Below are 14718 nucleotides of genomic sequence, written 5' to 3' on the forward strand. Positions count from 1 at the left end.
TAGACCAGACTCGATTTAGCCTGTGGTCCATTCACTTCAATGCTGGGATTAAAAGGATGTGGGACACCTTCATGTTCCTCCCTCCCCATCCTGAGTATTACTGCTGTCCAATATTCACTGGTTTCCTTTGGAGCCCAATACAAAGCGAGTGTTGTTGCCTTCCTTCCCTGGGCACACTTGCGTCCTGCCCAGTTTCATCTCCTGCTCTCCATGGCCTTGTGCCCCTGATCTCTCTGCTCTTCTGTCCCAGGACATCCCTATCTGAGATTTCTGCTCCTCCAAGCTCAGTCATCTGTTCTCTCAAAAGAAGGGCAAGGGAACCTTCTTCATTCTCAGGGCCGTATCTCCTCATAGGCAACTTTCTTGGTGATACGTGTCGACGGTGGACAGGGCTGAAGACAAAAGCAGGTGTAGCCACAGACAGGACACACACTTTGTGGTTTAGGCTACATTCCAGCCACAAGGTTTCTACATAGACAAGCACCTCTTTGCTGTCAGCAAGCCAGAGGGGCTCACAGTTGAGCGGCACATTCCAGCCTGGCAAAAGCACTCAGAGAGGGTGCAGAGCAGGACTGGTGGGGTGTGTGGGCTGGAGAGAGTGCAAGGGCCAAGTAGAGAGGCCTAGAGGGCTGCGTTTGCCAGGCCCTGGACCCGAGGCACCTCAGCTCCTTCATTTTTGTCTTATACACTAATTCACAACCTTGAAAGGCTGCTTCGAAGATCAGGAAAGGTGTTCTTTGGGAGATCCAATCCAATCCAAATCAGACATTGAAGCTACTATAAGCTCAGTGGGGGGGGGGGGGGATGACAGGTACTGAAGCTGTAGTTGTCATCTTCTTTTCCTTTGTGATGTTCCAGAGATAGTAGCGAGTTTGGGAGGCTGGGGAAATTAGATTGGTAAAACAAGGGCAGAAAGAATTAAAGGCACTCTCCCAGACTGCCACTTCCCTCATCTCTGAAGCAACCATATGGGGTTGCTAATTAGTAATAATACTTTTTTTTATTTAAAGCATAGTTCTCCAGCATTCTATATAGCCTGGCAGTGTAAGGCAGCCAATTCAGAGGGCATGTGAAAGGTAAACATTAAACTAGCTTGATGGTTCAGTTCTGCTCTCTTAAAATTCTCTTTCAAGTTGAAACCCACTCAGTGCAGGCTCCGGGCAATTTCTGATGTTGGGAAGCCAGGAGATTCACATTGGGACCTGGCTTCTGGGGCTACTTCAGCTGCTTCCCTGGATATTAAATCGGTCTTCAAAGTCTTGGTCTCAGTCCCAGTGGACCTGGGTTCAGAGTTCAGGCAAAACATTCCTTCCTGTAGAAGACAGCCTCTACCATGAACTTGAATTCCCAGTGATACGCCTCCATGGTCACAATATACGTCGGTGTTTTCAGGCTCATTGCACAGGGAGCTGTTTTTTAAAAAACTCTTTAAGTGAAAACCATCTATATTGTCATAACCAGAGTTTGCCTGACCACGATCTTACCAACAAGTCCTATCCTACAGTTGTTTGCTGCTACCAAGGCTTGTCTGGTAATGCGCTATGCTGTCCTCTTGCAGAGTGCACATTTTACAAGAGGATGGTGGCCTTAAAACAAAAATAACCCACGTATTATCCTTCTGTACAATATGGGCCATTGTGTGCTAATGCACTTCTGTCCCCTCTCCCCGAGGTGTGATATAGACTCAAAATACGGTTGCCAACTATCAGCGCTGAAGAGGAATAAAGCAGCTGCTGCCACAGCTATAGGTCTGGGCTTCTGAGCTTCTCAAAGAGGGAAGGGCATTTCACAAGAATCAGATGCCAAAGCTGGGCTTTGGGAAAAGGTTGTTTAGCCAGACCCAGAGGACGCAAGGCAAGGGCATTTGTACTTTTATGCTGTGAATTGCCCTGTGATCTTCAAATGAAAGGCAGTATATAATTTTAATACATAACAAAATAATAATAAATAAGGGTGGCTGACCGCCACATCTGTGACTCCACTGCCCCTCCTCTGCTGCCTTACCTGCCTGCACATGTGGGGTGTGTGTGTGCCCACGTTTGCCATGCTTGTGGACCTGAGGCTGAGTAAGGTTAGCCACCCCAACACAAAACTTTTCATGGAGGCTAGACTAACCATCTGGAGCAATGGACAGCGGAGAAGACAGTGAACTCCCCAGTGCTGTAGACTTTTGAGGTCAAGCCCAGCAGAATAGGGAAATGCAAGGACCGCCTCTCTCCATACGAACGTACCTGGATCCTGATACCATTCTCCGAGGTCCTTCTTCGTGTGCCTCCTTCACGAGAGATCCAGAGGGTGGCCACACGAGAAAGGGCCTTTTCTGGAGTGGCTCCCCTTTTGTGGAATGGTCTCCCCAGGAAGATTTGGCTGATGCCTTCATTATACACCTGTAGGTGCCAGGCAAAAACGTTCCTCTTCAACCAGGCCTTTGGCTGATTGACATCCGATGCCCTTTCAAAGGTGTTGGGGGGGTTAATGGTTTGTTGTCATTTTTACTATGTATTTTGTGGATTTTATATTGTAATTTTATGTTGTGAACCACTCTGAGTTCTACAGGTGTAGGGCAGTATACTAACTAACTAAATGTATGTGTGTGTTGTTTTGGTGTGTGTGTGTGTACATACACACAGTGCTTTTTTCTGGGGGGGACGCAGGGGTATGTATACCTCTAAACATTTTGTGAATCTCTGTACTTATGTCCATTTACTGTATTTATTTTCCCCAATTTGAAGTATAAAATGGTGATTTTCTTGAGTCAAAATGAGAGTACCCCTAAACATTTTTTTAGAAAAAAAGCACACACACACACACACACACACACACACACACACACACACACAGTCCCTACATATTATTCTGAAGCCCTTCAAAACAATGGTTAGCTGCGTGTGTGGCACAAATTCTGTCAATCTAACACAAAGGCAACGAGAAGGAGTGAGGAGAAGAGAGACTGAACCAAGGCACAACTTCCATGAGGAATGCTCTGCATTGGGGCATTAAGACGGCCCTGACTAGAGATTAAGTCCCACTGAACTTTTACTTCTGAGCAACACGTCTAGGACTGCACAAAGTCTCCTGATCAAGGAACAAAAGAAACAAGCCAAGCATTTCTGAGGGACAGAGTAGCCAGAGCAGAGACATTTCCAGCCCTTGTGCTGATGGAAACTCCCTCTCAAGTTGCTCGCAAGGCACAGATGGCTCATGGCTGCTGGCCTTTCATGTCGGCAGCCTCCGCAGGCTGCCAGAAGCTATAAACAGGGGTGGGACACAGTTTAGCCGCTGCGCTGTATCAGTATTTAGAGTATTTAATTGGCCCAAATAGACGGGGCTTGTTTTCGGGGAGCAGCTGGCAGGCCAGCGCAAGCCAGGCCTCACCAGGGGGTTAGAGACTACAGGAACTGCCAGGAAAAGCAGTGAGCACCCATCCGCCTCCCCTTCCAGAACGCTGCCCACATCAGAGTCCCGGGCTCCACCCTGCCCAAGAGGAGACACAAGAGAGAGCTGTTCCAGGCAGGGAGATGCCTGCGAGCTTGGCTGGCCAGTAAACACTCAGCCTGCCAGCACATTCCAGGCTTGAGAGCTGTCTTGGCCTACCTTGACCTGACCCCGGGCAAAGCTAAACACGACTGGATGCTTCTGAGACAATATTTCCCATGCAGCGTCTCCCCAGGCTCTGACAAGGCGGCACCAGTCTCCCTTTTCCCTCTCAGGCCATGTGGTGCCACAGACACCCTTTCAAGCAGACTGGGAACGTTTTGCAGCCTGGGGGCCACATGTCCTCTTTGGAAGCCTTCAGGGGGCCACTAACCAAAGGCGGGTGGGGCCAGAAGCAAAAGGGACTGGAGCAACAAGTGCCGATTTGCTCATCTCTCTGCATTTGCCATCCAGGCAGTGCAAGGATACAGGCTGGGCAGGCAAAAAACACTCAAGAAGGCTGCAATGCAGGGCCAGTGAGGGGCATGGGCAGTGGAGGAGGGGTGTGGCCTGGGGAGAGTTCCAAGGGCCAAGCAAAGAGTTCTGGAGGGCCATAAAGTGGTACCTCGGGTTAAGAACTTAATTCGTTCCGGAGGTCCGTTCTTAACCTGAGGTACCACTTTAGCTAATGGGGCCTCTCGCTGCTGCCGCGAGATTTCTGTTCTGATCCTGAAGCAAAGTTCTTAACCCGAGGTACTATTTCTGGGTTAGCGGAGTCTGTAACCTGAAGCATCTGTAACCTGAAGCATCTGTAACCCAAGGTACCACTGTATTTGCTCCCCCACCCCATCACTGCCTTGAAGCATCAGCCAAGAAGACTCTGCCTCCCCACTCCCATTTAGTCCTCCTGAGCACCACTCCTATTCTTAGGGCCTGTGAATCCCAAGTCTCTACCCGCTGCTGGGCCTGGGACACGTTGGGCTGCATTTGGGCTACAGTCGTGCCTGCTCCCTCCGTGCTGTTGCCCTTGGGTCTCGAACTCTGGGGCAATCAGGCAGCAGCAGCCGCTACTCAGGGAGCCAAGTTGCTCCCAGGGTGTTGACCCCAAACACAGCTGGGAGAGTCTGACCACAGGAATCTCCGGCACGGCCGAGCAGGGGCGTGTTGTCGATGTCAGTTTACAAGGAAGTGGCCAATCTGCCTGCAGCTCGGGCGTTTGTAATCAAGCTACCTGGAACAGAGAGGACTTTGTCTGCTGCCCCTGGGGAGGCATTCCTGAGGGGGTCGGTGCCCGTAAAGCGAAATCCAACCTTTCCTGCAAGCTGGCCAGAGCAAGCATGTTTGTGCTGTGACCTGGGTCCGGCAGCGATTACAAGCCCTATATTCACAAGGTGGGAATGACATGCTGCAGGGGCCTCTGCCAAAGCATTCCTGCTATGAGGAGGGGAATCCCAGCAGCAGCAATATCCTGGTAGGGCCAGGGATCTTGCATTCAGCTTGGGTGGCAAAGGCCTCCCGTAGACATGCCAGCTTCCCAGCACACACAAGGGAAAAGAGCATCTCAATACCAGCTCTTTACTGGAACTTAGCTCTATCAGGATTCTGCTAACATACAAGAGTTGCTGTTTTCTGTGCATCTGATGCTGACTTCCGGTCAGCATTTGGACATCCTGAGGAGCTGGGAGGAGGTCTGGTCCAGCCGCAGCATTGGCAACCCATTGGCTGCCACCACCGGCTGTTGCTGAATCCACAAGGTTGCAGAGGTTAATTCAAGAGCAACTTGGAAGTAGTGAGGCTGCGTGTAATTGCACACTGCACCATGTGAATTTTTTTTTTAAATAAAAAAGCCTTTAATAAGAAACTCAATGGCAGGCACTTGATCATCCTAGAGGGCCCATTGTAAAAGCTGCCACAGCTCAGTCCAGACCCACAGAACCCAAGGGCACCACACTGCTCAGTGGTCTTCCTGCTGCCCACAGTGGAGGAAGGCAGCGCATCCAAGAAGGGCCGAGCCAACGTCATTTGGATACTGAGGGTTATGTTTCCATGGCACAACAAGTGGAACAGTGCCAAGTCTTTGGGCCGGATGCCCAGTGGCAGCTCTTGCAGAGGCACTGCCAACTCCAGCTCCACTGTTTCAGGGTCTCAGGTGCATCCCAGGGCAAGGCTTGCTGGGGCTCATTTGAGCACGTTTCCGCCACTCAGGAGGGCCCATGTTCTTGCTGCTTAGCCCAAAGGGAGCAGCAGAACTTTCCCCGACGCTGCCAAGCACAACCTGCCCGCCTGCGCCCAAGCCCCAGTCCTGCTCAGGTGAAGTCTCAAGGCATCTCTCCCCTTTCTCCTTGAGATGGTGCGGCCTCACTCACGTCCTTCCCAGGCATCTTCTCGTTGTTTCATCTCCAAGCGCTTCCGCTCTGCGAGGAGAAAAGGGGCAGGTGAAGCCATGGGGGATGCACTCTGCCAGCGTAGGAAAGCGCCACACTTGGAAGCTGCAGGGGACTGCAGCCTGTTAGAATTCCTGCTCCATGATTGCAGTCATGGGATTGTTGTCTATCACATGACAGTATATGTTTTGACTCCACAGAGTGGCGCTTCTCCGCAGCCTTGACGCTTCCTCTCCCTCCTTCCTCCATCATCTCCCGCCCTTCCCAGCTCACCAGGCTCTGCTCCCGTGACACAGCACAACCACTTTCCTCAGCAAACTGTGGTTGCCTACCCTGCTGGCACTCAGAAAGCGTGTGCCCTGTGCTGACCTTGCTTCATGCCGCCGTGTCCTTCCTCCCATCTCAGCCGCACTGTGCCTGCCCCTTGACCAGCCTCTACCGGCAGTGCCATGCCATGTTCCGATGGGCTGCGTCTCACCTGTGCTAGGATCAGAAAGCCTGCCTGGTGACCCGAGGGAAAGGCTAGCGAGCGGAGAAGAGCAGGGAGACTGCAGAGTTGGCAGCTTCAATTAAAACAAATCACCTATTCCTATGCATGACTTACACTGCCTCCTGCAGCTGGCACTGGCTCCCAGTTCCGCATCCTGGAGCAGTAATCAGGACTGGAGCACCACCTAGTGCCCAAACCTGAGGATCACAGACCTGATGCCCCCTCATTTTACCATATAGCATTTTGGGAGAGCAATTGAGAAACGGGGCCAAGTATATGGGAGCACCGCTGCTGGTGCCTCCTGTCTCATAAGCATCTGGCCGAAGCCATAAACTAATCTTCCAGCTTTTGTCCCTCGCAGCGCCATGGCAGAAAAATGGGCAAAAAAGAAGGGGAAAAAAGAATAAGAATCACTACTCTAATGTGGTCACAAAGAGGACATCTGCAAGGACAGTACAGTAAAAATATGAGAGCAGGGGGAGGCCTGGGCTGAACGAGGCTACAGTAACCTGGACATCATATGTATACAATGAGAAATCTGTTGCAGGAATTAGTCCAAAATGCTGTGTTCACAGGGCACACGCCATCATTGGCAGGGGTAATAGCGCTGGAAACGCTGCAGTGATTATTGGATTCAGATCCTATTCAAAATGCTAAAGTGAAAGCTATGGAGAAAAACATTTTTTAACAGCTTCTGATTATGCTGGGAATGTCAGAGAGACCCAGAGTAATCCATGCTCATACTCCAGTTTCAAAAAGAATGACAGAAGGTAATAGAGTCATTGTATGAGAGAAGCTTCCTCAGAAAACTCCATAGGAAGGGGCCAGGCTGTGCAGTGTGTGTGTGTGTGTGTGTGTGTGTGTGTGTGTGTGTGGAGTGGGGGCTGGAGAGGAGAAGGTGTAGGGGGGAAAGAGGCTATATTAGAAACAGGAATATCACGGGGAAATTTATCACCTGAACTGACAAACAACTATCAAGACTTTTTTTTAATGTGCAAAAAGCTTGTTGTTAAAGACATATACCTACAGTGACTAAAATATTTGCATTGTTAATTACCTGCACCCTCTTCTCCTGATTTTCACTGCTGCCTGAAGGGTCTTTGCAAGCTTAAAACACTGCGTTTTGTTTCAAAAAGAGCAGCAGGATTTTTATTTAAAGGCAAAGCGTAACGTGACCTCTCTAGGATGTACGGTGTGCTTCTTTGAGATCAGAGGCTACTCAGCTTCCCTCTTCAAGCCCAATCTTTGACTGTCTCTAGGGGGCATGATCCATCAGCTCTGCCCCCATCCTCCACCTGCTTCAATGAGAGGCCCTGCCTCATCCCACTTCCCTGAAATCTCTTCTTCCTTCCACATTTTAGGGCAGGGGTGAGCAGCCTGCAGCCCAAGCAATGCATGTGTCTGAAGCAGATGGCAAGGTTGGGCGGGAGGACCAGGGGGAAAGAAAGTGGCAGAAAGAGAAAAGTGGGAGAGAATGAAAGAAAGAGAAAGAGAGAGAGAGAGAGAGAGAGAGAGAGAGAGAGAGAGAGAGAGAGAGAAGTGGTGCTCCCCACTTTTGGGTCAGGCTGCCTCCATTGCTGGCACACAGTTCCCAACAGATCATCCCCAAGAGAATGTGGCTCTCAAAAGAAATAAAAGGTCCTTGTCTCCCTACAGCATATACTCGTGTAACAAAATCAGAGGCTCTGGATAAACTGAAAACGAACATGGGAACAGCTCCTTTGCCCAACCTGCCAATCTGGAGTACAAGACAGATCTGAACGTCTTCTAGACTGCCTGCCCTGCAAAGCCCATAGGCCTACTGTCACGTTCCACTATATACAAAAGACTTTATTGACGTAATAGAATCAACTCAGCCCAGAGGGAGCCCTTGTCTGTGACTTTCAGTACCAACTAACCCTTTCACACCAATTCAATCCAGTTGTGTCTTCCATAAAACTCCTCCACTTCTGAGCCAAGTCTGTGATCCTTGGTTCCACCTACTGCTACCCCTAGGGCAAATACTCGGCCGAATCAAAAGTCACATATCCATCAGGGTTAAGGGCCATAAACCACAGGTACAACATGTGTGCGAATTTTAGTCTGGGCAACCACTGTGGAGGGTGGGAGCTTTGTGGATTCCCATAAAGACTAGAGATGTCAAAATATCCCAGCCCAGAGGACTAGGACATTGGGAGCTGGTACCTGGAGAGACAAGGTACTCCCTAACTACTCCTTTCTTAACAAAGGATGCTGAAGATGCAACTGACAGCTGTAGGACAGGAGCGTAGCATCCTCAGGCTCCTACAAGCTGCTCTGCAGTGGCCGGCTCCTGCTACCCAACAGAGCCCTCCCAGTCCTAACAGGAAATAACAGACATGTGGGGAATCTGAAAGGACCTCACTGATCTCATTACAGTTTCCAAACAAGTATGGCAAAGCTGCGCACTCCCCAGCCAGGCGGGCACGCTCCACCGCTGTTATCTAGCTGGTGCAGCTGAAGGGCAGGCGGAGAGCCAGATGCCATCACACTGGGAAGAGACAGTGCCCTTAATGGATACAATAAGCCCAGGACAGCAGCATAGCTGAGGTGGCAGCTCATCTGACCATGGGTCTCCTGTGCCCTGGAGAAAGCTGGTAGTGGTAGGGAAAGGGGGAAACAACCCCTTTCCCCAGCCAGGCCACCTGGTTCCCCCTTTGTTGTGCAGAGGATGCTTCCCTTACCGCCGTTCTGCCTTAGCAGCAGAAAGTGGAAGGAGAGGGGAGGGCTAAGAGGGAACCCTTTCCCAGAATGCAACCTGACACCAAGGGTGATCCCCTCTCCTGTATCCCTGCAGGTTTCCGCCAGGCACACTCGGTGCCTTCCGTGACCTACACATTGGCTGCCTAACAGACTCCCTCAGGTCCTCAGGCAGGCAGAGCTGTCTGTGTGACAGCAAGGAGAGTGAGCAAGCACGTGGTTGGTGTAGCTTACTTGCAACCCCGCCTGGAAGCAGAGAGCCAGACTCCCCAGAGACTCCCGGGACGTGGGTAGTGAGTGAGAGCAGGGAGGCCTGAGGCGGAGACATCAAGAAATCCCCCAGCATCCCTCGCCTGCACTCCGCAGCACCGCAGCCTGGGACACCTCCGTCTCCAACACACTTCCTGCCTCTACAACACAACAGCGTCAGCTCACGTCTTTCCCCCCTGCATCCTTAGGCTTACCTCGGGCTGCTTGCAGCTGCCTGCGTTCAGCTTCCCGCTCGGCCTTGCTTTGGTTGCTCCGCACGCCCAGGGCGCCTGTCACCAGTCTCCTGGCCAGAGCGGCTGAGGTCTCGGGGCGCTCTTTGGCTGGCTGCAGGAATTCTAGAGGAATTGGCAGAGGGAGGAGAACAGTCTCAGTGCTCAGAGTCAGGACTCCCATTGCTGGGAGATGAGAGTATTTAGGCACTACATCAGCAGATGAGTCCTTTTCCAAAAGCACATATTAAAGGGAAAGAGATAAGGCAGGGAAGAGCATCACCCACAGCCTGGGTGCTGCCCTCTATCACATACAAAGGAGGGTAGCAGAGGAGGCTGAGAGCACCCCTGATGGCCAGGAAAATGGGAGTGGAAGCAGCTGTCAAAGGGATCTGCCATGGGCAAGAGACACATGGGAGCAATGGGGCGACAGTGTGTGTGTGGGAAACACTGGCTGGATGGGGTATGCAGGGCTGCACTGTTGCCTGCCTGACTCTTCTCTCCTGTGTGTCACACACCCACAAAACTATATTGCAAACAGGCCATGTGACACTGGCAACATTTAGAATTGTTTTGAATATCTGCTTCTAATGTTATCTATTATTCACAATTTTAATGTTTGCTTAATTTTCTGTATTATTATTTTTTGTAAACCACGTAGCAGATTCTACTTTCAATATTAATTTTGTTACTTTATTTTTTAATGCACCTTTCAATTCCCTGGGTGTTGCCCTAGGAAGCCAACTAGACTTCTTATTATTCTCAGCCCCGATGAGATGCAAGGGTGCTCAGGGACTAGCGCAGCCGGCAGGAACCCAAAGGGGGGTAACCCATTCTTATTGATTCCACTGTTACAGTTAACAAGCCCTGTTCGGTGCTAGCAGGAGAACTTCCACTGGTTTAAACTGCAGCTGCTTCCCTGGAAAGGTGGTTGTAGGATTTGGGAAGCCCAATGTGCATGTGTGAGAGAGACTTCCAGCAGACCAGGTTTCATAAGAAGTTGTGCTGAAGAACCAGTGCTCATCAGCACTTGAGAGGTGCAGAGATGGAGGGTCCAGGTGGGTGGGTGGGGCTGTAGAAGCCCTACAACTATGGCTACCTACAATGATCCGGGATAATCTCTGCAAGGTAAGAATACATAGTGCAGCTATGAGCTACAGGCTGGAAGATGCTCAGCACCCCAGGCATTTAATCTCTTTCTTCTGGACTCACCAGAAAAGGCTCGGGCCTTGGTCTTTGCAGCTCGCGTGGCCTGGGACAGCGGACGGGTTTTCACCATCAGGTGCTTGGTGCTGAGAGCATCTCGGGCTGCGAGAAGAGAAGCAGATATCATACGGGGAAGAAGACTCCCTTGCATTAGACAGGCCATCCCCACCAGGTACCAAGACAGCCGCTTCCTGTTGCCCAGTCAAGCCCTGCTGAAAAGCAAGCCTCACCTGTGATGGGGCTGGAGAAGATCCCCAGGGCGTGTGTGTCATCCACCCATTTAATGTCAAAGCCTTTCTTCCTGGAGAGCAGAAAAGAGAAATATGGGGACATCAGGGTTCTTGTGGGGGCGTTCAGAGGAAGAAAAAAGCAATTGTGTGCAGTCCTGGGGGGAGCTCAGGAGGGGGTGCAGGGCTAGGGAGAGTTGGAAGGATGCCTGGTGGGTAGTGATGCCAGAGCATGCCTGGGCATCTTTGGAACAAGACTGGCCTTTGCATCTCTGAGCCAGGGAGTACATATGGATCCAGGTCTAAGGACTCACAGAAGTCAGGAGGAAGGGAAAGCTCCAGGTGAAGAGAGCCATCACCTCCAGCCCTGCCTGCTGGGGGTGATCCACACCCAAGGAAAAGGTGTGACATGGGACATAGAATTGCAGAGTTGGAAGGAGCCACAAGGGCCCTCTAGTCCAACACAACGGGGACAAATGGCTCACTGGTAGATGCAGAAGACGCGCAGCAGGTCCTCGGTGCGAAACTCCGCTGGGAAGTCGTAGATCTCAATGACGTGTGGCAGCTCAGAGTCACTCAAGTCCAAGTCAGCTGGGGTGTAGTTGTAGTAGTCAAAGCGTGGCTCCTGTAGCCCCGCAGGGTGCGGTCTGTGGGGAGAAAGCTGGAGGGAGGAGAGAGGAAGGCAGTGAGGGGTGGCGAGCTGTAGCAGCAGCAGTGCAAGGCCCTTGGCCTCTTGCCCCTTCCCCCAAAGCAGCCCAGGCCACCGGTGGACCCCCACCCCAATGCCATTTCAGGGAGCTCATCCTGATCCCCCACACACCACCTTTGAAACGACAGCCAGGCGCTGCCTCTGACTGCTGAGCGCCGTGGTGCATCTCAGCCCCTGAGCCCTTCTGGCAGCCCTGGAGCGGGTGCGCTGGCTGATTGATGAAGCCGTGGGCTCGTGTTGCGGAGAAGGATTGATGGCCCACGGGAGATTGGGAGTTATTGATCAGGTGCCTCCTGCTGCTTGCATACTTTCCCCATTAACCGTTTCGCCAGGCTCCCTCGTTCTTTTCAGGGGAGGAAGCTGGAGTGGGTGCCCAGCTCCCCAGCAGATGTCTTCCTGCCTGCTCCGCGCTCCGCAGAAGGGCGTTGGTGGTACCCAAACCAAGGAAGCTGTAAAACCCAGCTTACAGAGCAGGCGTGGCAGCCCCCACTCCCCATGGCTAAGCAGGTGAAGCTAGAAGAAGTGTGGGACAGAAATAAAAAGGGTGATTGGGTTCAGACACAGGTGGGAGAAGACCTGGACCCATGTTTTACTTGCGATAGCTATTGCCCCAGTAAACTCTGGGCCAGAAAAATATATGAATTGCAGAACAGCTGGGAATAATTATAGACAGCAGCCAGAGATTTTTTATTCTTTTTAAGACAGGCTCAGGGAGGAGACAGGTGTGCTGGGACCCGGCTCCCGGGATGCTGTGCACACCTGCACCCCAAAATCAAAGAAGAGAGCGGGAGCATGAAGCAGGCTGATCTCACACCGTTCCTAAGGGAAACAAATTACGCTGTGATTACTAACACACTCTAGATGTGAGGTTGCCCTTGAAAACTTTTCAGAAACCACAGCTGGTGCAAAATGCTGAAGCCAGAATAATGTCTGGTGTCTGCTTTTCTGGCCATATTACACTGGCCTTGTTTAAATTGCAGCAGCTTTCAATTCATTTTCAGACCCAATTCAAGGAGTTGGTTATTATCAATAAAGCCCTAAATGGCTTTGGGCCAGGATATATGAAGGGCTGCCTCCCCTCACATGAACTTGCCCATCAGTTGTAGTCATCTTCCGAGGCCCTGTTCTGTATTCCACTGACAACATATGTGCATTTATTTATTTAGAGCTTTTATTTTCATCCCATTCTTTGGCTATAAAAAGCTCCCAGAAAAGCTTATACGTTGCTAAACAAAGATTTCTCTGCACTCAAGACACATCACAAAAGGGAAATGGATTGGGAGGGATGAGAAAATAAGCAAACTCAGGGTCAACTTCTTTGTTTACAAGCACTTCCAATGGTGGAGGACATTGTCTTTTAGATGGGCAGTTAAGAAGGTTTTATTTCATCTGGATTTTAGTGTATATCCTATTCTGGATGTTTTATTTTGGCTTTTTAAATGCTTGCTAGTTTTAACTGCAGCGAGATTTTAACAGCTGTAAACCACCTTGGAGGATTTGCAAGAACCAAAAGCCAAAATGCAAACACGGCTCCTTCCCTTGCAAAAGCGGAGAGGGAAGAGACTCAGGGCTCTGGGAACACCGCGAAATGCTGGCAGATCTCATGTCTCCAGGTCTGCAACATCATGGCCTAATGAACAACGACCCTTCACTGAATTGCTTAGCCTGACCACTCAGCTCCCCTCCATACGTGTGCCTGGGCAAACCTTTACCCCCAAAGTCAACCATCATAGCTGCTGGGAGACTGAAAGCTGGATGCAGCTCTCCTGGGGAAACGCACTTGTGCTAGGTCCCTAAGCGGCACAGCTCCGCGCACATCCTGTGGGCAAGGGAGTCTATAATTCAGCCAGACTCTGTCTGCTTCCCCAAGTACCTGTACCAACAGAAGCCACGGCTGTACAGGGAAAGTCTATAAATTCCAGCTACTTCGGTCAATAAAAGACAGCAATTCAGATAATTTCTTCAGGAAAGTGAATTTGTGGGTGGGTGGAGCATGGAAGAACGAGCCGGCGAATCAGGGAGGAAGAGGTGGATCTGCAGCAAGAGGGACAGGGTGGAGTGTGTGCCTCGGTGGATTTAACAGGATCCAAGCTATTAACTTGATCGTTAAGGAACCTAAGCGAACTACACTCGGTCGCAGCGGGAACTGGCCAAGAAATGCTTGAGGGAGCAGCCTCTCATAACATTAAGTGGCATGGCAGATCTTCAGAGACGATGGAGAGCACACTGCATGAGCACCCCTGACCTTCACAAACCACTGGGTGCAGCAGAAGGCACACTGAGGGCCAGGAGCTGCCTGCCTCGCAAGGGTGGTGACAATCCATGCACAATGCACAACATGTACAAACCTGCCCACAAAGCCTGCTCGTCTCTGCACACAACTTCAGGCTTGACTGATGTGAGCCGGCTCTGCAGCGACAAAGCGCACGCATGTTTAGCGGGGAACACAGCACCGCATTCTTACAAATATGCTTGCAATGGTTCGCGCAGGGAAAAAGCGAGCCCATTAATGGGCTTCCTGTCTTGGGTTGCTTACAGGAACCGTGCGCCCTCGTGCCGCATTAACACAGTCCCAGCCTCCTGCTCGCAGTCTCCTTCCCAGAGATCGCTAATGTTCAGATGTTGTCCTGTGCTGGGAAAGCTTCTGCCGGCGGATGCACAGGCAGCAAGGAGCAAGAGGACACAGGAAATGAAGACTGTCTGCCACGGCTCAACGCTCTCCAAAGATTTATCCACGCTGCTGCGCTGACTCTCGCTCGCTCGCTCAGCTTTTGAGACGGAGAAGACAGTCAACATGCAGCGGGGGGAGAGTGAAGCACAGTGGCAGAGGCCGGAGGAGCCTTATAGAGATAAAAGCGTGTAAGGCAGAAATGTGTGCCCGTGACAGCCTGCTCTAGCACACTCCTCCCTTTTGCAGACAGGGCTGGCTAGTTACAATCTCTCCAACAGAATTGGCCAGTTTAGCCAAAAGTAATCCTCCCAGAAACACTGTATTACCAGCTATGGCATATTTTCCACGGGTGACTGAAAAAAGTGCATCACACGGCACACGGATTGGCCTCTCGGGTGCGCAGCCTGCAAGGACAGCTGG

General features: G+C 51.2%; 1 protein-coding gene across 2 annotated transcripts in view; it reads right to left on the reverse strand.

Annotated features, from left to right (window-relative positions):
* Positions 1 to 5240: 5240 nt before the first annotated feature.
* The window catches only part of R3HCC1L (R3H domain and coiled-coil containing 1 like), a 34312-nt gene continuing 24834 nt past the window's right edge, over positions 5241 to 14718 (reverse strand). For both annotated transcript variants that reach the window (XM_028730580.2, XM_028730581.2), the window contains exons 3-7: positions 11404 to 11579; positions 10922 to 10992; positions 10698 to 10793; positions 9471 to 9611; positions 5241 to 5828 (exon numbers count right to left, since the gene is read on the reverse strand). In XM_028730580.2, coding sequence (XP_028586413.2) covers positions 5773 to 5828; positions 9471 to 9611; positions 10698 to 10793; positions 10922 to 10992; positions 11404 to 11579 — 540 coding nt within the window. In that variant the 3' untranslated portion in view covers positions 5241 to 5772. The remainder of the gene's footprint in view (positions 5829 to 9470; positions 9612 to 10697; positions 10794 to 10921; positions 10993 to 11403; positions 11580 to 14718) is intronic.

The sequence above is a fragment of the Podarcis muralis genome, chromosome 6 (genome assembly GCF_964188315.1).
Source record: "Podarcis muralis chromosome 6, rPodMur119.hap1.1, whole genome shotgun sequence".
Classification (NCBI taxonomy): domain Eukaryota; kingdom Metazoa; phylum Chordata; class Lepidosauria; order Squamata; family Lacertidae; genus Podarcis; species Podarcis muralis.